Here is a 21,670-nt window from a genome sequence, read left to right as displayed (position 1 = left end):
CGCACCTGCCCCGTCCTCAGGGGCCACCGCGCAGGTTCCCGCTTCCCCAGCCCCCCTGTTCCTCAAGTTCTTTGCTGGAACCAGACGCCCGCGGAGTGCAGGGTGGCCACCAGGGGGCGCCCTACGGCAGGCGGGAAGGGGGCGGCGGGGCGGAGGCCGGGCGGGAGGCTGTTCCTGGAATGGGCCGGGAGCGGGGAGGAGCGGGCGGAAGGGGACGGTGTGGGGCCCGGCCGGCCCGGGGTCAGCGAACACAGCCCCTCCGGTGGCCGGTGTGGCTGCCCCGGGACTGGCTGCAGGTAGGCGGAGGCGATGCCGGCCCGGGGCCTCCCCTGTCACAGCGCTTCCCGGCTCCTTCCTTCCTCAGCTCCTGACCTCCCCCTCCACTTTGTCCCAGAACCTCCCCTGCAGCTCAACCCCAGGCTTCACCCTTCTTATCTCGGTAACCGCCGTCGGGGCCGGGCCGGTGGCGCAGCTGCTGCAGCCCACGCCCGGGCTCCGGAGCCACTCGGGGCCCCTGGCGTCCCCACTCCGGCCCACTAGGCCGGAGGCCGCAGCTGGGAGCGACAGGTGTGCTGCGGGCACTGGGTAGGTGGCGGCAGGCAACTCCGTTCTCTTCCCCGGCCAGGCATGGCCGAGTCTCCAGAGGCCCGGGAGCTGGTGTACCTGGTCACAGGTGGCTGCGGCTTCCTGGGGGAGCATGTGGTGCGGATGCTTCTGCAGCGGGAACCCCGGCTCTTGGAGCTGCGGGTCTTTGACCTGCACCTGGGTCCCTGGCTGGAGGAGCTGAAGACAGGTGACTGTGCTGGGGAGGGATATGGGGGCGGGTGGGCTCCTTCGCGAGGCTGGAAAACATGCCTGTTTATATCGTGCAGCGCGCACAAATGGGATGAGTGAGTCACACTGGGAACATGTGGCTCCTAAGGGTGTGGGCTGAGTCCGGCAGCTGGCGGCGGCCCCAGCTCTGATGCTCCTCTGGCTGCCCCCATCCCTCCCAGGGCCCGTGCAGGTGACTGCCATCCAGGGGGATGTGACCCAGGCCCACGAGGTGGCAGCGGCTGTGGCTGGAGCCCACGTGGTCATCCACACAGCCGGGCTGGTGGATGTGTTCGGGAGGGCCAGCCCCGAGACCATCTATGAGGTCAACGTACAGGGTGAGGTGGCTGTTTACTCCCCACCCCCTTTGACCTTGATTTCTGGGCTTCTCCTGTGGAAACCTGTCCTCTGGACACGTCTGCCCCACTCGTGGCCGTCCGGCAGCCCTCCCAGCCCTGCTGTGGTTTTTCCCCGGACCTGGGGAAGGAAGCCCCGGGCCCTCATCCAGAATTGAGATGCCGAGAGGGAGGAAGCTTTAGCTCAGGTCCACCCTCCCCTCCACCCCCTCTCCCAGGCACAAAGAACGTGATTGAGGCTTGTGTGCAGACTGGAACACGGTTCCTGGTCTACACGAGCAGCATGGAAGTTGTGGGGCCCAACATCAAAGGCCACCCCTTCTACAGGTAAGCGGAGGTTCCCCTCAATCCTTTCAGAGACCCACCTCCCCTCAGCATTAAGAGCTTCCCTGTCGCTCAACTAGGGGCGACGAGGACACGCCGTATGAAGCAGCGCACAGCCACCCCTATCCTTGCAGCAAGGCACAGGCGGAGCAGCTGGTCCTGGAAGCCAACGGTCGGGAGGTGAGGCAGGAGGCGGAGAGCCCCGAAGCTGGAGTGGGGAGGGCCGCCTGGCCTGTCGCAGCAGAGCTGGCACCGCCCTGGGCCCTCCCCCCTTCCCTCTCCCATGGGAGGAGGCCAGGCCAGAGGGCAGGCTGCTGGGTACTGGGTCTTCGCTATGCCTGCCCTTCACCCCCAGGTCCATGGGGGGCTGCCCCTGGTGACATGTGCCCTGCGTCCCACTGGCATCTACGGTGAAGGCCACCAGATCATGAGGGACTTCTACCGCCAAGGCCTTCGCCTGGGGGGTCGGCTCTTCCGGGCCATCCCAGCCTCCGTGGAGCACGGTCGGGTCTACGTGGGTAAGGCCCCGGCTACACGGCAGGGGGGGGCTCGGGACGGGGCGGGGCCCGTGTGGTCCCGGGTGGGCAGCGTATGCCGTGGCCGGCGAAGGGTGAGCCACGCGTGGGCCAGAGTGGCCGGATATGTGGGCCTTGTGTGCCCAACCCCAGAGGAAACAGCATCCGTGCGAGTTGGGAAGGCTGAGGTAAAACACACGTCACCCGCCAAGGACAGGACGGCAGTCAGGGGAGCGGCATCTCCCCAGGAGAGGTGAGGGGCAGCCCCTGTACGGGAGCCCCCAAAGAAGTAGCACGCACCCCGGCCGGCCCAGGAGGGCGAGTGGGGAGAAAGCAGCCTTTCCAAGAGCGGTAGTTCCGGGGGCCCCTGGGACACGGGCCAGCCCAGGAGAGAGCAGCGTCTCCGTGGGCTCTAGGGCACTCGGGACCACGTCCGCCCCCTTCCCCCACCGGCAGGCAATGTGGCCTGGATGCACGTGCTGGCGGCCCGGGAGCTGGAGCAACGAGCGGCACTCATGGGCGGCCAGGTGTACTTCTGCTACGACGACTCGCCCTATAAGAGCTACGAGGACTTCAACATGGAGTTCCTGGGCCCCTGCGGGCTGCGACTCGTGGAGTCCCGCCTGCTGGTACCCTACTGGCTGCTGGTGCTTCTGGCCGCTCTCAACGCCCTGCTGCAGTGGCTGCTGCGGCCCCTGTTTCTCTACGCCCCCCTGCTCAACCCCTACACACTGGCTGTGGCCAACACGACCTTCACCGTGAGCACCGACAAGGCGCAGCGCCACTTCGGCTATGTACCCCTGTTCTCTTGGGAGGACAGCCGGACGCGCACCATCCGCTGGGTGCAGGCCATGGAGGGCTCAGCCCAGTGACGGTGGAGCTGGGGCCTGGAGCCCGGTGCGTGGCACGTCCATCCGTCCAGGTGCGGGGCCCTCCAGCCCTTGGGGGCAGAGGGGCCGGTGCTACACCAGCTCGCCTGCCTTGCAGCTCCCCATGCTTCTAAGCCACGAGCCGTGAGTCTGCATCCTCACGCCTCTTAAGTCCTGGGGCAGGGTTTTGCCACGGGCACATCTTCACTCTCGACCCAGGCGAGATGGCTGGCTGGGGAGTGTCCGATGGCCCGATTGTTCTCAACTGCCCTGTCCCATCTGGCTTTTCAAGCAGGAAGTGAGAAGGGGTCCCACGGGCTTCGTGCCGGCCTTCTGAGGTCTGGGCCTGGATTCGGCCTGGATTCGGCCTGAAGATCCTTTCTGGCTCCTCCTACCACCTGGGACCCTCTCTGAGGGTCACAGTCTCATTATTTCAGAAATCATTTATCGCCTTTTGACAGCTCTCTCTGCTCTTCAGCGACGCCTGAGCAAATCTGCAGGGTTTCCCTTCTTCCCAGCTCTCCACCCAAATTACTCCTACAGTATTGTGCTGCACCCAGCCGAGCCCTGGATTAAAGCTCCCCGTCCACGCCCGTGTCCGCCTCCCTCTCCAGTTCCCCTCCTGCCTCCCACCCTGTCCCCACGGCGCCTGTCCCCCGCGGGGACAGAAGGAAGTGAGCACACGGCACGCCCGCTGTTGGATTGGTTGCTATTTCTCCCGTCCCACGGGGCCCGACCCGGCCCGGGGTGGGGGTGGGGGGCTCTGGGGACAGGACATGCAGGGCGGGGTGGGGGGGGCAGAATTTTCCTGTGTTTTATCCATTTGCAACTTGGTCACCAATAGAGAGAAATGGACTCTGAGGGCTACCAGGAGAGGGTGGCCTGGCTCTGGGCCCCCAGCCAGGCCCCAGGAGTCCTGTCCCCTCCTGGGAGGAGAGGGAAAGAGCTCTAGAAACCAACAGAGAAACAGAAGGGGCAAGGGCTCATGTCAGCAAACACGGCTACATCACGTGACACGCCAGCGACACGGAAACACACGCCAACGCACACGGCTGCACAGCGGGCAGGGGGCGGGGTGGGGGAGAAGGGAGCCGGGGGCCACCCATCATGTCCTCTGCGGGGCGGGCTTGGGGGACAGGGTGAATGCATAGAACACATCATGTACACACGCTCAAGGCGTGGCAAGAGCGTGCACCGGCCCACAGGCACATGGGATGAACACGCGGTGTGCTTTGAGAGAGGCAGGGCTTGGGGGGAGGGGAAGCAGCGAGCCCCGGCCAGGCCCAGGGCCACCCCGGGTCACTCGGGGGCTTGGTGGCTGTAGGCGCGTGGAGGGGAGCAGCACACCCTTGTCCGAGAACATGCACGAGACACCAGCCCCCAGACGACGACGTTCCGGGACCCATACAGACACAGCCGCCAACAAGCTGCCCTCGCACGACGTGCGGGACTTGAAGAAGCTGGGGCCCAGCAGACCCTTGATGAACCTCCAGTCCAGCTGCCCAGAGATGGGCAGCCATGGGCCCGCTGCCGCTCCCGGAGGCCACGGCATCCCTCCAGACACGGCTCCGCCCTCCCGCTGGTGGCCCCGAAGGCGGTGGGAATTCCGGAAACACCTGGGCTGCGAGGGTGTCCTGGCGCCGGAGGCAGGAAGGAAAAAGGGTGGGGGTGCGGGGGCCTGTCCTGATGTCCCCGGAGAAGCCCGAGATGAGAGGAGGGCTGTGATCAGAGGCCGGGGCAGACGTCCCGTCGCGCTGCAGGACACCCTTGGCAGGGACGGGCAGGCTGCCCTCCGCAGCAGAGCCCACCTCTGGGGCTGTTACACAGATGGGCCTCACACGGGGCTCAGACAGCTCGGGGAGCAATGGGGCCAGCCACGGGAGCTGGGGTGGGGGCCCGAGGGGGACTGTGTTCTGGAAGGCCACAAGTGCAGAGTCTCCCTGTCTCTGTCTCTGTGTCTCACACACACACACACACACACACACACACACGCCTCACACGAAGGGGGACCCTGGGAAACACCGTGAACACACGTGCCAGACTCCCTCACCCTGCGCACACACAGGCCCTACCCCGCGTGCGTTCAGGCTGTACCCGCGGGTCCCGCGCCCCCGCACCCCGCGCCTGCCACCAGCCCCGCAAACCCGCCGTGCCCAGTGCCGGTGCCCTGCGCACCCAGCGAGGGAGGGGCTGGCCCTTCCGTCGCCCCACGGCCCTGGGCCCGTGCCTCACCTCGGGGTGGCTGTGTCCAGGTCCGGGGGAGGGTCCCGGGACGCGCCCCCGGCCCCACCGCGTGCAGGCCGCCACGGGGGCCATTCCGGTCCCTGAGGCAGAGCCCGGAGCGTCGACTGGGGCGGCCAACACCCACGCGGGCCTCTCCCCGTTCTGAGGAAACGTGTGGAAGGCAGCGGTGCCCTCCCTCGGCGCCTGTCTGGGGCAGCCCCCGGGGTGCCACTGCCCGCGAAGAGGCCGGGCCAGGGGCCACTCGCGCTCACGGCCTGGCCCGGGGGCGCACCGAGGCCCGCCAGCGTTCCCAGATGAAGGCCGCCCCCGCGGGGCCACGGAGAAGGACCGGCATGCGGGCGCACGGGCCCGGAGACCCGGCCGGCCGGGCAGGCCGCCGCCGCCGTGTGGTGGATCGGGGTGTGGGGCCGCCCCAGAGGGCGGTGGGCAGTCGGGGGAGCGCGAGCGGGGCCGACGGCACACACGGCCGGTGACACAGCCGGCGACACGACCCCGGACCGGGCGCCCGTCTCTGAAGAACACGTGTGCACGTCTAACACACCGGCGGGCAGAAGCACACTGCGTAGAAAGCCTCTCCACACACACTCACACTCACACTCACACAGACGTATTGTACACAGCCCAGAAATACAGCTCTGGCGCCCACCCAACACGGGTGTCCGCGCACAACACGAAGCGCTCTGAGGAGAACAGCGATCAACCGTGGAAGCACACCCTTGACACGCACACACACACACACACACAAACACACACACGCCTGTCACAGAAGACCGAGCAGGGCTGCTGTGTTACACCTGGCCGCAGTCCACACACAACAACCCAAGTGAAGGGGTAGAGCTCAGATGACACACAGACCGGGGGGGGGGGCGGCTGAGGGGGGTTGGGGGCTTCTACACACACGTCGCACGCGCACACACACACGCTGGGGTGTCCACACGTCTTGAGCATGTTCTGGCGGCACGCATGTGGGTGTGCGTGTGTAATCACGCCTGCTGCTGTCTACGTGCGGGGGGTGGTCCATGGCGGGTGGGGGGCAGGTCCGGGGACTCTGGGGTCCGACAGGAAGTGGGGAAGGGGGGCTGCCTGGGTCTGTCTTGGGGGTGAGCCTGGAGCAGGGGATGGAGTGAAAGGGGCGGTGGGGGTATTGCTCCCAATGTGGGGGGAGGGTCTGGGCGAGACAGGGGTGGGGGTCTACAAGCCCAGCGTCCCCCCAATGGATGACGCCAAGACCACCCCCAGCACCACACAGCAAATGATGATCATGATTTTCTTCTGCAGGCGGAAAGGTCGACAGAGAGGAAGGCCGAGAGAGACGGACAGATGAAGAGAGACGGACAGATGGGGCGCAGGTCGGGGAGGAGGTGTGCGGAAAAGAGGAGGGGGGAAAACAGAAAAAGGAAGAGGTCAGAGCCCGAGATAAGGCGTCCCTCCGGCTTTCAACACCCGCCCGCCCCGGCCTGAGCCGACGGAGCCCTCCTCCGCTGCCGCCCACCTGCCCTGGCTGCCCACCCCTCGCCCCTCCCCGGGGCCCACCCCCCACCCTTGCTCACCCTCCGGGCCTTGCTCTGGTATTTCACAGCTTTCTTGGTGTCGGACACGGCTCGCTCCACATAGTCCACGGAATGTTCCACGTTGTACTCAATGCGGTCAATCATCTCGCCCTGCAGAGGATGGGGTCGGGGCTGGGCTGAAGCGGGGGCACCCCAGGGACCCGCAGGAGGGTCCCAGAAGGCGGGGGAAAGGCAGTACCTGGCTTTCCACAAGCATGGCCATGTCCACAAACATGTCGTGCAGCTCTCGGATGCTGGTCTCCAGTTTGATGATCTCGTTGTGCCTCGTCTCGATCTCATTCAGTGCCTGCTTCGTCATCTGCGAGTCCATTTTGATCTAGGGTGACAGGGGGGGGCGCGAGGGGAGGAGCTGCAGACCCCTCTGCACCCTGGTAAGTGTGGGTTCTGCAGCCGGAGTGTCTGGGCTGAAATCTGACCGTCCTTTCCTAGCTCTGACTGTGGGCCAGTTGTTTAACCTTCCCAGGCCTCAGTTTCCACACCTAGAAAAGGTGGATGATAGCAGTGCCCACCTCCCACCGTGCTTTGAGTCACTGTATATCCACCGATTAGAACGGCACCTGCCAGGCACACAGTAAACACCAAAGAGAAGACTGAGTTACAAGAAATAAAAGTTGGCTTGAACCCGCCACCTCCCCAGGGCTTCCTCTAACACACACACACACACACACACACACACACACACACACACACTCACCAGGGAAGAGCGATAGGGTTGCAGAGTCACCACTAGCATTGGGGGCCTTTGTCTGGTCAAAGGCAGAGGACACCGCAGAGAAAGCAAGTAGAAGCAGAGAAGGCAGTGTGCCTGCTCTGGAGCCCCCAAGACATGAGCGAGGGCAGAAATAAAGAATTGCACCGCAGCCCTCAAGAGTCGGGGGGAGAGAAATTCACTCCCATCCACGAGCAGGGATTCCCTCTCCCCCCCACCCCTGGCCTGAGCCGGGCCACTCGCTTCCCCAACTGCTTACTGTTCAGACCCCATCAAGCCACTCCCCTGCTCTGAAACCCTCCAGGGCCCCCCACAATTCCTCCCTGCCCCCCCCCCAGTCTGTACACCTTCACCCTACCCAGGGCTCAGTCTCCCTTTCTGCCCTAATCTCCTACATCTCCTCTACGAGCCAAAATCATCCAGTGGCTGTTTGGCAAGTGGCCCCCTCCCCCCACCTTGGTTCAGTCTGCTCCCCTTCTCTGGTGGGCTCTTCGCCTCACCACATCCAAATGCTCCTTGTTTCTTACAGCACAGCTCCGTGCCACTTCCCCCAGGAAGCCTTCCCTGACGCTAGGAGTTAACTGCTACCTTAGGGCCTGTCTGCGGGTTGCACATCCCTCGGGCACGATCCCCGAGCACCCTGCATTGTACTGACGGGTTTCCGTTGCAGTGACGGCGGGTTCACTGGCAGGGATCAGCTCTGTCCTCTTAGAACCCACCAGGCTCCCCTCTGTTCTCCCACGGAAGCCTGGGCAGAGCTGTCTGGGAGGGCTCCAGGCTGCTACCCGGCCCTAATCAATTTGCTCCAAAGCTAATTTAATCGAGATCAGTTCTCTAAATAACAATTTGCTGAAAACTGCTAGACAGTCACTGAACAGACTCGAGTTCTGGTCTAGAAATCTTAACCAGAGCCGTTCTGCCGTCAGAAGCAGAGACAGAACTGGGCAGGCCGAGGCAAAACCTACAAAGAGAAAGGAGAAGTACAGTGGGGGAAGCCTGTCCACTCGCATTCAAGATGACAAAGGCAGGGCAGGGCGTAAAACTTTAGCAAAACTAAAACTGGTGTATTTTCAAAATCTCATAATGTGGGCACATTACTCATTTGGTGAAATGCCGCGCTTCGGCAGGGAGTAGCAGATCTTCTCAGGACGTCAAAGCCCTAACTGGCAGGAAGGAGACCCGGTATCTGAATCCTGGCTCCAAGGCCCTGGGCGTGTTATTTAACCTCTCCGGTTAATCTCCGCGTCCGATGTCCTCACTGGTGAACTGTGGCTCCCTCAGAGGGTGGTGGTGAGGACCAGATGAGACAGCAGGTGAATGCAAGTATGTAAGGTGCTTAGAACAGTGTGTGGCTACTCAACACGTTGCCCGTTTTTATGGGGGTGCCTTGCTGCCCTGCTCCCATGGCAGTCCCCAGCTCCAGGACCTGGCTTCCCGCTGTCTGTGATCCCAGGGTGGACTTAGGACCTTAACGCAACCTCACCCCCACCCGGGGCTCACATCGTCGGTGAAGATGGCCAGCTTCCCGCTCTCCAGCATGTCTTCCAGTTCCTCGTTCGTGGTGGTCCTTCCAGCTGTGGGGAGAAAGGCCTCCCTGCTCACGGACTGGGCCAGTCTGGGGGCCTGAGGTGGTGGGATGGGACAGAGACCCAGGAGCCCCCCGCCCCCAGCCTTCAGCCTCCACGCAAGCCCTGGGGAAGCCACGGAAGAGGGCCGGGGCAAGCCGGGGACTCGGAAGCGGGGCGCACGCACTGATCTCCAGCTGCCGCTGGATCCGGTCCTTGCAGCGGTCCCGGTACTTGGACTGGGTCGCGTTATATTCGGTCATGACCTCCACGAACTTCCGGGAGAGTGTGGAGTGCTAGGGGAGGGGCACAGACACATCAGGAGGCCGGGGCAGGGGTGCAGCGGGAAGGAGATGCTGAGCGGGCCTGTCGCCCTTCTGTAGCTCAGCCACGATCCCAACCCCAGATAAGTGCTCAGTCCCGGGACGACCCCCGCCGGGCCCTCCTCCAACGCCCTGGCCTGCAGTGGCCCAGCTGCGCCCCTGCCCCGCTCCGCTCTGGCCGACCACTCTCCTTTCCCGGCTCCAACCAGGGCTCCCTCCCCAGTCCGGCCCGGTCCGGTCTGGTCACCTGGGTCTTACGGATGCGCAGGTCCGCCGAGGAACGGTTCAGCCCCTCCTCTTGTTCAATGCTTTGCTCGATTGCTGCGGGAGAGAGGGTACAGTGACCAGCCCGGGACATGTGGGGCCGGGGTCTGGGACGTAGGAAGGGTCGACATCCCGAGGCAGGCCCCGGGCCTGTGAAGAGATGTCACCCCCATGGCCAGGGCAGACAATAAAGGGTCCGGGTGCGGGGACAGGAGGCGGATGAATAGAAGACAGACGTATTGGAGGGTCTGGAAGGCAGGGAGGAAGGAAGATTGAGGGTCACCGGGTCACCAGACAGAAAGGGGCTACTTGTTCTGGCGGAAGGGTTGGGTCTTGAAGGGTCCCCCAGCCGTATAACTCCTGCTTGTCCCCAGGAGGGGCTCCAGTAGGTGGGGAGCTCTCCACTTCCTCCAGCCTCTGGAAAGAGGGCAGGAACCCGTCCTGCGGTTTTTCTAGCAGAAGGCTGGCACTTCAGGTGGGTCAGGTTCTAGTGGCCGCCTTTTTCTTGGAAAATTCTAAGGGGAAGGAGGGATACTGCGACAGAAACTAGCTCTCCCCCAGCCCTGCAAGGTGATCTCTGTTTCCGGAATTCCCACTTCTAAATTCGCACAGGTTAACTGGGAGTCCTGCTTCTGGATCAGGCTCTCCTGACTTCCGTCCTTCAGATTTTCTAAAAAAGAGCTTGCCTGCGCTAAGATCTACAGCGCTCTGAAAATGCAGCAGAGATGAATCACCAGGCCCTCCAGACCTGGAAGGGCCTCCAGGCCATTCCTGAGAACATCACTCCTCTGTTCTGCTCTGGCAGGAAAGGCTGGGGGCTAAACAGCACCCCAGTGCTCTCCTGCCACCAATGGTGGGCACAGGGACTGAGTGACACTCCTGGCCTGCCCGCTGCAGAAAAGGCACAGGCACGCCAGACACAGCCAGGGAGGTCGGAACCTCTGGCCCCTACCGGGACTCTGTTGTCAGAGTTGGGTCTGGGGCCCAACTCCATAGTGAAGGGTCGTTCAGAGGATCTTATTGACTTCTTACAACAATCCCGAGCTCAGTCATAATCCGCCCATGGGTCACGTAGAACCTGAGGTTCAGCCAGGTAAAGCGACTCACTTATGGTCACACGCAAAGCCCGAGCTCACGCCATCAAGTAGCTGGAGAAAGATGCAGGAGAAGAGACTCTCTCTTCTTCTGGAGGTCCGGAAGGTCAGCTTCTCTACGTCACTCACTGCTACATTTCCTAGCTCTTTCTTGGTCTGTTTCTGAACTCACACATAATCCACGGAGCCTACCTCGTGGTCTTATAGAGAGTGTTAAGGTCAGAGCTCGGGGGGCCCAAAGGATTTGAAAGCAGCGTTCCAGAGAACCCTGCTTCTGAGAAAGAACCTCCGCAGCCATTGCCGGAGGAACGGGGAGCCAGGTGGGTGGGCGCGGAGCCCCCCAAGGCCAGTGCAGCCAGAACAGCCTATCTTTTATGGATTGTATATATTGGAGTTCTTTGTAAGATTTCATTAAGGAAAAAAAAAAAAGTGCTGCCCCCTGGAAAAAAAGCCTGCTTTGAAATTGCTTCTGTTTTTCTTACTGAGCCAGTGAGGCAGCCGACGGGAGGAATGAGTTGATGATGATGGAAGTTGAACCCCCTCCGCCTGGCTTTGTACTTAATGTGCTCCCAGTTTAAGTCATTTTCCTTTCCAAGATGCAAGTGTAAAAGGGATATTTTTACTGATCAGCACTGGAGGCTCACACATGACCTCCCACTGAGCGCGGGACACATGGAGTCCCTGTTCTCTCTCTCTCTGGACCCAGGTAGGTGTGTTCAAGGCCAGGCACCTGACCTGGCACCTGTTCCCCAATGCCCTGCACGGTGCCTCGGACAACGTAGGTGGCTGGCAAACGTTTTCTGAGGCTGCATTTACCCCGTCACGGTAACACCGCTATCCCCCTGGCACCGGCAGACAAGGAGGTTCCCAACCCACAATGCTTTGGGGGAAGGTGGTTATTACCAGCACCCAAGTCCTTAAATTAGAGTGAATACATAAGCATTTGGCAGGTCCCTCCTGAAAGCTTGCCAGCTCCTGATGTCAGCCACACAATCCAATCTGTCCTGAGCCGAGGATACCAGTTCAGAAGCATTTGCTGGGCCCACCTACTGGGTGCTTAGCGCTATGCGCGGCACCTGTTCTGGAGAAAGACGGATTTAATGAAACTGAAGCCACTTGAGAGCCTCTGTTTTCTGGTGGACCTTCACGCCGGTGGATCCAGCCACGCTCAGATGCACCTGGGACAGAAACCTCCTCTCCCTCATTTCTTCGTCATGTTATCTTTCTCCAGAGATCTGGATCTGGGGTTTTGTGCTTTCTCACTGTTTAGGAAGCTGCGTGCTGGAAACCTGTGGGCACTCCTTACAGAAAGGCATGTTTGGTCCAATGAGGGCGGAGTTGTTTCTCCCCTGAGTCTGGGGATTGCATTCCTCACCTTTCAACTTGGAGCGAACCTTGTTGGCCGTCTTCTTGATGTCTGCGGTGAGATCCTCCAGCTCCTGTTTGGTCTCTGAGGGGAGAGCCAGAGCGGGTAAGAAGTCTGGAGGGGAGCCCATCCCCCACCTCCTCCCCCCTCAACACTGTCCACCCCCATCCCGCTGACGGCCACCCAGCAGCAATACTCACTCTCATCTGGATTGGGGGCGGCCAGGATGGCGCTGTGCTGTTTCTTCACTTGCTCCACATCCTCTGACAGTTTCTCAATGCAGCCCCGGATCTCTTCCACCTGGGGTACCAGATGAGCTGTGCCCAGCCAAGTCGCTGAGCCAGGCAAGGGGCCCTGGGGCTTAGTCGGGGTTCGGGTAATCCAGAGTCGAGGGACAGGTAAAAAGGCCAAGAGGGTGTAGCAGTGGAGAGCAGGGGTGGGAACAGGGCCAGGGAAGTCATTGCCTGGGGGCCAGCTTCTGGGTCTGGAGCATCAGACGCTCAGTTACCTGTTCAAAGAACTCATCCATGAAGTGGTCGCGATCCACGTGGACCACCTCCTCTTCATCATCACTGTCTTTAGCCTGGGAGGCGAAGAAAGGTAGAATCCATGAACAGTCCCTATCCTGGATCTGATGCTCCCAGCTCTAGGTTCAGAGCAGAGGCCTGGGAAGGGGTCATCTGCAGGGGGCAGGTCATCCGCAGGTCAAATGCAAGGGCCCCAAGCGGCCCGAATGAACACTGGAAAAATTGTGGAACAGGGTCCGGGAAGCCAGGTAGCTGAGAGCCCAAGGGACACCTTGGAGGGAATTCGCAGAAGGCACCCTTTCAAGGGTGGATGTGACCCCAAGAATGCAGTCACCCTGGGGGGGGCGTGACACCCAGGACAGCTGCCACTAACCAGTATCATAGCTACCAGCTAAACGCCAGCCTTGCAGGAATCGGCTCTGAGCTCCGGGAAGGGGTCTGGAGCGGACGCCCCGGGGGCTGACTCGAGCCGCCACCCCCAGCCACTCCTGTGCAGGGGGGGGGGTCGCACTGCTCCCCTTCTCTTCCCCTCCAGCCTCCACCCGACCGGCCTCGTCCCCCGGGCAAGGTCACGTCACTGCCGGCTGCGGGCGCCAGCTTGAGCATACAAGCCCAGGGAGGGCTGGAGGAGACCCATGGCGGCTCCCCAGCCCCGACCCGCACCCCGCTGCCCGCGCCCGCCCCTCCCGCTTGGCTTCTCCGCTCCGTGGCTCTGCCCCTCTGGCTCTGGCGTCTTCGCTGGCTTCCTTGTAGCCTCGCTTCACAGCCACCTACTCTGCCTGCCTGGATTTCCCAGTTGCAACCTGCGGCGGCTCAGCCCTCCACCCCCGGGGCTCAGAGACACAAAGGGGTTCACCCACCCACAGCGCCCCCGCCCCCGCCACCGCCAGACAGACCAGTGACACAGACAGAAGGGCTGACACACAAGGCACACAGAAATAGGCCCCCGACACCCACGCGGAGACACTCTGACACGCTGACGTTCACCCACACGCGGCCCCACGGCGAAGCTGCCCGCACAGACGCGCACCCGCAGCCCCGGGGCGTCGGAGGCACCGTGTCCCCCAGGCCCTCCCGCCTCGGGCCTGCACACTCAGGCGGAGCCAGGAAGGAAGACGGGCGGACCGGGCTCCCCGGTGCTCCGCGCTCCTGACTGGAGACTCTCCCCCGCTTGGGGCAGAAGTCTGAGGACAGAAAGCTGAGCCCGTCAAGCTTAATTACACGCGGAGCCCTAATCAGCCCCAGTGGAGATTTAAACAGACGGACTTCTGGAAACAACCTCGCCCAAACGGGACAGCATCGCACTACCCGAGCCGGAATGGCATCAAGACAGGACCCGAAGGTGTCCACCTGGAGCACAGCCGGCTGGGATCCAGAGAGATCCCAGGATCCCGTGGATCCCCGACAGGGTCCCAGCAGATCGCAGACAAGACCTGACAGAAACCAGACAAGCTCAGACCCAACTAGACTAGGGGCAGACAGATCCCAGACAGCTCCGATCGAACCTAGACAGAGCCAGATGGGGCCGAGATGCAATCGCGGCAGCCGAGTGAACTCGGAATCAGCAGAGCCCCGACAGCCCCGGGAGGAGCCTGCGAGCCTGGGGGAGCCCTCCAGCTGCATGCTCGATGCCCCCCACCAGGCTCCTGCCCAAACAGAATGCAGAGAACTCTCCCTACTGACACGGGCCCCACCCCACGTCAGAAGATGTATCCAGCACTTCCAATAAGTTTCCAGACGATTCCAAACATCCCCTGGGAAAGGGAGGCTCCTTTGTCTCTGTGCACAGCTGCCCTCGGAAGGAGACGGGGCACAGGTGGGGCTTGGGTACTCCAAGAGGACTCCTGGCTTCTCAGGTCTCCACCGGATCCAGGGTTACCCCGATAGACCTTGGCCCCAAGAGGCTCCGGGAGGCCCAGCTCCTCTCGGAGGACCCACCAACGTCCCCTGACGCCCTGCCCTCAAGCCAGCTGTCGCATGGGGTCTCCTTCCCCTAGAGCCAAAACCACTCCTCTGCCCTTTCTCTGACTTGGGCCCCTTCCCAGCTGCCCAGAGGTCATGGGGCGTCCCTCTGGCCTGGGAACTTTCCTGTTCTCCACCTTTTCCCCAGGCTGACTCTCGACCTTCTAAAGTCTGATTTCCCTTTCTCTCTCTCCTGTTTGTCCCCAGAGCCAAGTTCCCCTCGATTCTGCCCTGGGGCATCCCTGGTTGCCTGTTTACTTGTCCTTGAGAGAGAAGAGAGGCGGAGACCCAAGGATGACTTATTTGCTATAATAATTACAGGGAGCCGAGAGCGAATAATCCTCTGCATCTCACAGACACTTGCACATCTGTAATCCCTTTTGATCCTGACCACACGAGCAAATATCATCGTCCCCAGTTCACAGATGAGGGAACCGGGGGTCGGGGGGGGGGAAACAGAAGGGACTCATCCAAGGGCGCCTGGGCTGAATGGGCCGGCAATCATAAGCACCTAAGACAGACTCCCCGCGAGCCCTTTGAAGGCTCGAGGCCAGGCCCCCTCCTTCCAGGGCCTCTGCCACTAGCTATCTTCCCTCTCAGCTCAGCTCCTGCTAAGGCCCAGTCTGATGGGGCTCTGTACCCTGAAACCCTGGGGAAAGAGTATCTTCTACCAGCATCTTCTACCTGGGCTTTACAACGTTTGATCTCCGTGACTCTTTCGTTAAACCCTATCAGGGCCCCTGGACTGCGTAATTATCATTAATGCCAAACATTTCCATAGCAGGTGATGAGGAGCTGGGCGCGGTTCTACGCCCTTTGGCTATTTGTCCATTTAATTCCTACAAAAGCCTTTCTTGAAGTCGGTATTATTATAGCTCCCTTTTATAGACAGGGAAACTGAGGCACAGAGAAGCCAAAGAACTTGCCCAGGCTAGCAGCCACAAGGCCACACGATTTCTGCCTTCTGGGCTTCAGCCTCCGCCGTAGCTGAACAGCAGTAATATCTGCCCCAGATGCTGGGCAGGTGGAGGCGATGAGTCCAGGCAGGAAAAATGCCTCATGCTGCCCGAAGGACGCAGTGTTTCGTGCGGGTTGGCTGGCACCCCCTGCAGCTCCTGTGTTACAGATAAGGAAGCAGGCTCAGAGAGGCTGCCTGACCTTCCAAAGGCTTCACAGCAAAACAGCCCAGAGGTGGGACCTGAACGCCAAGTGCTTAATCCCAGGCTTCCCCGGACCCCACTCCACGATCCTGCTCTGCTTGTCCCCAGCACTGCTGAACTCCTGGGGCCAGGAGAAAAATCGAGGAAGGCCGGCCAGGCTGCAGGAAGAGCCCAGGTAGGAAGCCAGGCGCTCTACCTCCCCTCCTCTGTGATCCCAGGCAAACCTCAGCGGTTCTCTGCACCCGTCGGTCTGCGGAATGGGCAGGCTGGTGCACCCCTCCCCGCTCTGAGGGGTGCGCGCCTAGTAATGACTGAGGCCTCACTTCCGGACGGAGCTGGCCGGCCTGAGGGAACGCAGGCTGTGGGCAAATGAGATCACGCGGGAAGAGAGGCTCATATGCACCCGATCCGCCTGACGGACAACTCCAGCCTCAGTTTCCTCACGTCCGAAAGGAAGGAGATAAGAAATCTAACACGTGTGTACTAATTATGGTGAGCTGGGCCCTGGGATACATGTTTCGTGCGTTTCGTTTAACCCTTATAAGCACTCCATGAAGCAGATCCTATTCTTACACCCATCTGACAGAGGAGGAAACGGAGGCGTAGAGAGATGAAGGGACTCGCTCAGGATGACACAGCAGGCGCCGTCTGGGGCACCAGGTGTGAACCCGGCCCTCTGCCCACCAGCTCTACCCGCGCTTCAGAGCATTCCATGAGGGACTGCAGAGGTCCTGGGCGCCCTGTGGCTCCGCCTTGGGCCTTGGGGCGTCAGATCCAAGCCTCCAGCCGCAGTCTTCCCATCAGAGAGATCAGCGGCCCTGGGGCCCCCCCGGGCAGGGCGACAGCAGAGACAGATGTGTGGATGGTCGGAGAGGGACAGTGAGCAAGTCAGGGACCAGAGACAGATGGTGAGAAGGTGACTAACACAGAGGCGGAAAGAGCCCGGTGTTGGGTGACAGCAAAGTCATAGAGCGCGCGCGCGCGTGTAAACACACATGCGTACCCCTGCACACAGCACACACGTGCTCACGCGTGCTCCTCGGGGTGCAAGCATGGCTCGATCTAGAGGCAGCGGTCTCTCTCCGCCGCACCCCCACTCCTGTCCGTCCGTCTCCCTGACTGGGCCTCTCGGCCCTCCCAGCGCCCAGCCTGGCCCTCCCAGCGCCCAGCCTGGCCCTCTCACCCCCCCCCCGTGCCACTCGGCGCTCCCTCCTTCCCCTCCTGCTCGCCCCGAGTCCTCCCTCTGCCCCTCTGAGTCGCTCATTCACCTAGCACACATGTATGAGCTGAGCCACATCCCCTGGCTGCTGCTGAGAGCACTGCGGCGGATAAGACAGGAAGGAGGTCCTGCCTCCGACAGATCGAGGGAGATGAAGATGGAACAGGACGGGTTCCGTCTGTGCGAGCTAGCAGGGGCTAGCAGGGGTGGCTTTTTTCAGGACGACACAGAATTTTAGGCGGAGGGAACAGCAGTCTGCGTGGAGGGAAGAGCACTCAAAACAGAGAGACCAGCAGAGGGAACAGCAAGTGCCAAGGCCCTGAGGCAGGGGTGAATTTGGTGTGTCTGCATGGCAGAAAGGAGCCCTGTGCAGCCGGGGGATTGGCAGCCCATCACCAGGGCTCTGCTGGGTCCTGCTCCCTCATGGGGTCACTCCTGCCCGCTGTCTTTCAGGCGTGCCTTCGAAGGCCCTCTCTGTGCCTAGCCCATATCTGAGTGCTACCCAGATGACTCGTCCCTGCCCTCAGGGTGCGTGGCTTGTCCCATCACAGCCCCCACTCACTGCAGGCCTTGCCAGGTCTCTCCAAAGTCCAAACGCAACCCCGCCCACACACAGGCTTCTCTCTCTCCCCAGTCCTCCCTCTACCTCACTTACTCCTCTTTCTCCCCTCTTGAGCCCCATCCCTGGCCCCGCCCCTTGGACCTGGAGCTCCCGTCAGTCAGGCGTCAGGCTGAGAGCTCCCCTCCAGCCCAGCAGCTCCCAGCTCGCACCCAGAGGTGCCTGGTGAATTTAGAAAACAGAAAACCCTGGTCCGGCACCAGCTCTGCTTACCATCTGTTTGACCTCGGTCAGGCTGCCTCTCTGGCCCTTTCTACTCCAAAATAAATTAGGGGTCACATCCCGCCCATCCCAGGGTGCTGGTGTGATGAGGTTCAAGGGAAATAAGCAAGTCAGCTGTAGAATAACAAACACCCACAGAGCACTGGGTGCCCACGGCCCTTCTTAGCCACCTTTTGTCTATTACCTAGTTCCAATCCTTTGGACAACCCAGCGAATAGGTACAATTGTTACCCCCAATTCACACGTGAAGAAACTGAGGACCAGAGAGGTTAAGAAACCTACCCAAGGTCACACAGGAAGTAGCAAAGCTAGGATATGAACCCAGACAGGCCGACTCCCAACTCTGCGCCCTCACCCGCTCGCTATGTGATAAACAGATCTGAGAACCCCTGGGGAACGCTAGGTCCTGCTGGAAAGATGATCAGGTCCCTTGAGGTGACACCCCCCTCTGGCCCCCGCCATCGCTCTCAGGATCACAGAGACTGCTTTGGCAGGCGTCTCTCCCCCCTGCCCCGTCTCCCTCGCTCCCAACTCTGGTGGGGAGACCCTGGCGCTCCTTGCGTCTGGCAGCTTCTCTCCACCCTACCCGCCACCCCCGTCCCGAATCTCCAGTCTCTCTGAGCTGTGACTAACACCAGAGCCATTGGCCCCTTTACCCCCCAAGCCGCCTCCCACCTCCCCACCTGGCTGCCCACCCCTGCAGCCCCAGCAGCCAGAACTCCTCGCTTCTGGGCAGGGGCCTATCTGATCCACTTGGATGAGGATGCCATGCTCTGCCTCCCCCTGCATCCGTGTCTTAGGACTTTCCCTCCCTCTCTCTGATCAGACCTCAAATTTGCCAGCACCTCACCTCAACAACCGCTTTCCATTTCTCTGGGTTTTGGAGTCATGGAACAGTGTTGGCGGCGGGGGATCTGGGTTCCAATCTGCGTTCCTCACTTGAGAGCTGTGTGACCTTGAGCCAGGTATTTAACCACTCTGGGCCTCGGGTTCCTCAGCTATAAGGTGAGGTAGTCTGTCATCTACATACCTCACTGGGAGGTCAGCGAGGGTCTCATGAGATAATGGACGGCAAACTGCTTTGGAAAATGCAACGTGAAAGCAGGGAGCTCGGAGCGCCCGTGTGGGAGCCGGCCCGCCTGCCTGCCGTTTCCTGGCTACGTGACTCTTAACCTCTCTGGGCCTCAATTTCCTTACCCGTAAAATGGGACCACACTAGTACCAGGGTTGTGGCGGAGACCAAAATGAATAAACATGAATGAAACGCTTAGGACAGTTTCTGGCACTAGAAGGTTGATTATTTTTAATACTGTCCTTTAGTGGATGCCCGGCCCCATATTCAGTGTAAGTCGAATACAGAAACCTTCAAAATTCCCTCTTTCAACCAGCAGTTTCTCCTTCCTTCCGATTTGCCAACACATCTTTCCCCGGAGACAGCAACAGTCATTCTATCTTCCAGCCCCTTCCTCCTAGCTTTCTGTAGCCTGGTTTCCCACACCCCTATCCTGGGGTCTCCCCAAAACAGAGCTTTTTAACCCCAGTGTGGAGACTTCTGTTTCAAGGATCCAAAAAAAGCAGAGACTCATGTCAACTTGCCAGACTGAAACCCAAATTCCCATCTGATTCTCCCACCCACTTGCTTGGTGACCTTGGGCGAGCTCTTGCTATCTCCGAACCTCAGCTTCTTCATCTGTCCAATGGGGTAGTAACCCGGGGAAGGAAACAACCAACAGGGTCCCCCTGGTAGAGACCCGGGGCGTCAGGTTGCATCATGGCTGGGGCTAGTACTTTCTGAACATAACAGCACAGGCCCCGAGCACACAGCAGGCTGTCAGCTTTGCCTCCTCGGACCCCGGGGTCATTTCCACAAACCCCCCAACGTTCTCCCTACCCTAGAAACCGGTCTCATCAAGCCTCTCCAAGTGGCGGCCGCCACTGCGGGCATCAGCGCCACCCTCCTCCCCTGTCACCCAAACTGCCTGGCCAGACTCCTGAAGCTGGGCCTCTTCAAGGCCTGCAAACCAGGGGCCCACACCAACCAGCCCCTGCCTGTTCAGGATGCCCCAGTTCCCCCCAGCAGAGCACGGGCCGTGTCACACAACCCAGTTCCATGGCCCTGGGCACCGAGCCTCCTCTTCGTCTCTCCTCTGCAAGCCCTCTCCCGCCTCTGGGGTCACCGCATCCCCAGCCCTGGCCCTCTGGCTGTCTGCTGAGGCCACCCCTCCCCTCCTCGTCTCTGAGACGTGCCCCCTCCCCACAGGGAGCAACACACGCGTGTGCACACACACACACAGACACTTCCGTCACTGCCAAGTGTTGGCATCTCTGTCCCAACCTGTGTCCTTCCCCACAGCACCCCCCGAATCTCGGTCCCGCTGGACTCAGCCTGGCCCAGTAACCGCCCCCATCTTTCGAATTCCGCAAATCTGCCCAGGGGAGGACAGTACCCTCCCATTCTCCCCGGACATTCACTCTCTCCCCTCCCGGAGGAGACCCCGGGGCCCTCCTGGGAACGTGGGTGGCTAAAGCCCCTGGAACCTCTCCTGCCCCCTTGAGTCTTAATGGCCTCCAACCTCTCTTCCTGCCGCCGTCCCCAAAATGCAGGTTCATTGGAGACATCAGGTGCCTCCAGATGCTGGGGTGCCCCGACCACCCACCTCCTCCAGTCCGGTCGTCTGCCCCCATGTCCCAGCACCTCCCCCACTCCACCCCCACGCGCCCCCCCAATATTGGGGTCCCGCCCCCCCATTTTCCCCACCCCCGGCTCACACTCCGCAGCTCCTGAGTCCGATCCTTCATCCTGCGACGGCTCCTCCTCCTCCTCCTTCTCCTCCTCGTCCTCCTCCTGCCTCTGCCGCGGCTCCCTGCCTCCCGCCTCGGGGCTGGAGGCTGGAGTCTGGGGGCGCCGGGGGCGGGGGGGGGCACCCGAGCCGCTGGGGGGGGGGGGCGCCCGCGGGCGGGGGCGGGGCCGGGGGCTGCGGGCCGAGGGCCGGGCAGGGGCAGGGGCCTGGGCCGGGCTCGGCTCTGCCGGGGCTGCGGTGGCGATGCGGCTGCGGCACAGGCTCGGATGGATGCGGGAGCCGAAGCGCGGGGGAGGGGGGCGGAGGGAGGCAAGGAGGGGGGGGGGGAGCCGGGAGGGGGCGGGGAGCAGGGGGCATGCGCAGCGCCCGGGGCTGGGGGCGCCTGGGGGTTGTAGTCCGGGGGAGGGGGCCGGCGGGGAGCGCAGTGGAGAGGCGCGGCGGGTGGGGAAGGGCCGGGCCGGGGCGCAGGGAGCGATTCCGCAGAGCCGGGAGCTGCGGCGGCCGGAGGGAGCTGTTGGCCGGGGGCGGGGGGGCGCGGCAGAAGGGGGGCAAGGGGAGTGATTTCGGGGTCACCCAGGGAGGGGCGCCCTGGACCCCGTTACAGCGGGGATGAGGGAGACTCGGGGTTCGGTGTCTGCGAGTCTGGGCGAGCCCGGCTCGACCACCTCTGCGCGTTCGCCCCGCAGGACGCGCTTTGGACACTGGAAATAGCCAAAGTGACCCTCTAGGTGGCTTTTGTGATGCAAGGAACCAGCCGAGCCTGAGAAGGGCAGGACTCGTGTGTTTGGGGGTTTATGCTGCGCAGCCCTCCCCACTCTGTCTGTGCCCATCTCTGGGCAGCCGTGGGTCTCAGAGGTCTGCTTGTCTACCTCGGGGAACAGGGGGCTCACTACCTTTCCTGACCTCTTGGCCTGTCTTCCATGACTGTTGAAACGGAAACCCGCCCTTCTTGGAGGGGAAAGCTGGTGCCCGGCAGATGCAGGTGCCCGCCGTCCTGCCCCTTGACCCCACCTCCCTGCTCCCATCGCCGTAGTTTAACATCTCATCAACACCTCCACCCCTGCCGCGGGCTTTGGCCCCTTGACAGGCCTCGAACCAGCTTCTACCAGTTTACCCGATGACCTTCTTGATGCCAAGTCCATCGGCC

General features: G+C 61.7%; 2 protein-coding genes across 3 annotated transcripts; one reads left to right on the top strand and one right to left on the bottom strand.

The window, feature by feature from the left end:
- The first annotated feature begins 152 nt into the window (after positions 1-152).
- Positions 153-3,466, top strand: HSD3B7 (hydroxy-delta-5-steroid dehydrogenase, 3 beta- and steroid delta-isomerase 7). 2 transcript variants are annotated; one of them, XM_004773840.3, is made up of 7 exons: positions 155-296; positions 626-793; positions 996-1,151; positions 1,388-1,496; positions 1,574-1,673; positions 1,849-2,011; positions 2,465-3,466. In XM_004773840.3, exons 2-7 carry the CDS (start codon positions 628-630, stop codon positions 2,878-2,880), a joined length of 1,110 nt encoding a protein of 369 aa, XP_004773897.1. In that variant the 5' UTR covers positions 155-296; positions 626-627; the 3' UTR covers positions 2,881-3,466. The 2 variants fall into 2 exon arrangements, with proteins under 2 accessions (XP_012902010.1, XP_004773897.1); XM_013046556.2 differs by lacking the exon at positions 996-1,151 and having other exon boundaries at positions 153-296.
- Positions 3,467-4,922: 1,456 nt separating this feature from the next.
- STX1B (syntaxin 1B) lies at positions 4,923-20,624 on the bottom strand. Its single transcript, XM_045072578.1, has 10 exons — positions 20,492-20,624; positions 12,522-12,596; positions 12,214-12,313; positions 12,023-12,097; positions 9,537-9,610; positions 9,154-9,262; positions 8,902-8,975; positions 6,871-7,008; positions 6,672-6,782; positions 4,923-6,393 (listed from the first exon to the last, which is right to left on the bottom strand). The coding sequence occupies exons 1-10, from the start codon at positions 20,519-20,521 to the stop codon at positions 6,313-6,315; spliced, it is 867 nt and encodes a 288-aa protein (XP_044928513.1). The 5' UTR covers positions 20,522-20,624; the 3' UTR covers positions 4,923-6,312.
- Positions 20,625-21,670: the final 1,046 nt, after the last annotated feature.

Source organism: Mustela putorius, unplaced genomic scaffold (assembly GCF_011764305.1).
Source record: "Mustela putorius furo isolate JIRA1106 unplaced genomic scaffold, ASM1176430v1.1 tig00004039_pilon_pilon_pilon, whole genome shotgun sequence".
NCBI lineage: Eukaryota > Metazoa > Chordata > Mammalia > Carnivora > Mustelidae > Mustela > Mustela putorius.
Note: the sequence above shows the minus strand (reverse complement) of the source record. Positions and strands in the feature narration are given on the sequence as shown.

What these genes read in the sequence shown, in the direction of transcription:
- HSD3B7 (XM_004773840.3), top strand. Translation starts at nt 628, where the DNA reads ATGGCCGAGTCTCCAGAGGCCCGGGAGCTGGTGTACCTGGTCACAGGT. An exon ending in TGGAAGCCAACGGTCGGGAG is followed by an intron (nt 1,674 to 1,848) that starts GTGAGGCAGGAG and finishes CTTCACCCCCAG; the next exon opens with GTCCATGGGGGGCTGCCCCT. An exon ending in GCACGGTCGGGTCTACGTGG is followed by an intron (nt 2,012 to 2,464) that starts GTAAGGCCCCGG and finishes CCCCACCGGCAG; the next exon opens with GCAATGTGGCCTGGATGCAC.
- STX1B (XM_045072578.1), bottom strand. Translation starts at nt 20,521, where the DNA reads ATGAAGGATCGGACTCAGGAGCTGCGGAGT. An exon ending in CGCCCCCAATCCAGATGAGA is followed by an intron (nt 12,098 to 12,213) that starts GTGAGTATTGCT and finishes CTCTCCCCTCAG; the next exon opens with AGACCAAACAGGAGCTGGAG. An exon ending in TGGCCATCTTCACCGACGAT is followed by an intron (nt 7,009 to 8,901) that starts GTGAGCCCCGGG and finishes CTGTCACCCTAG; the next exon opens with ATCAAAATGGACTCGCAGAT.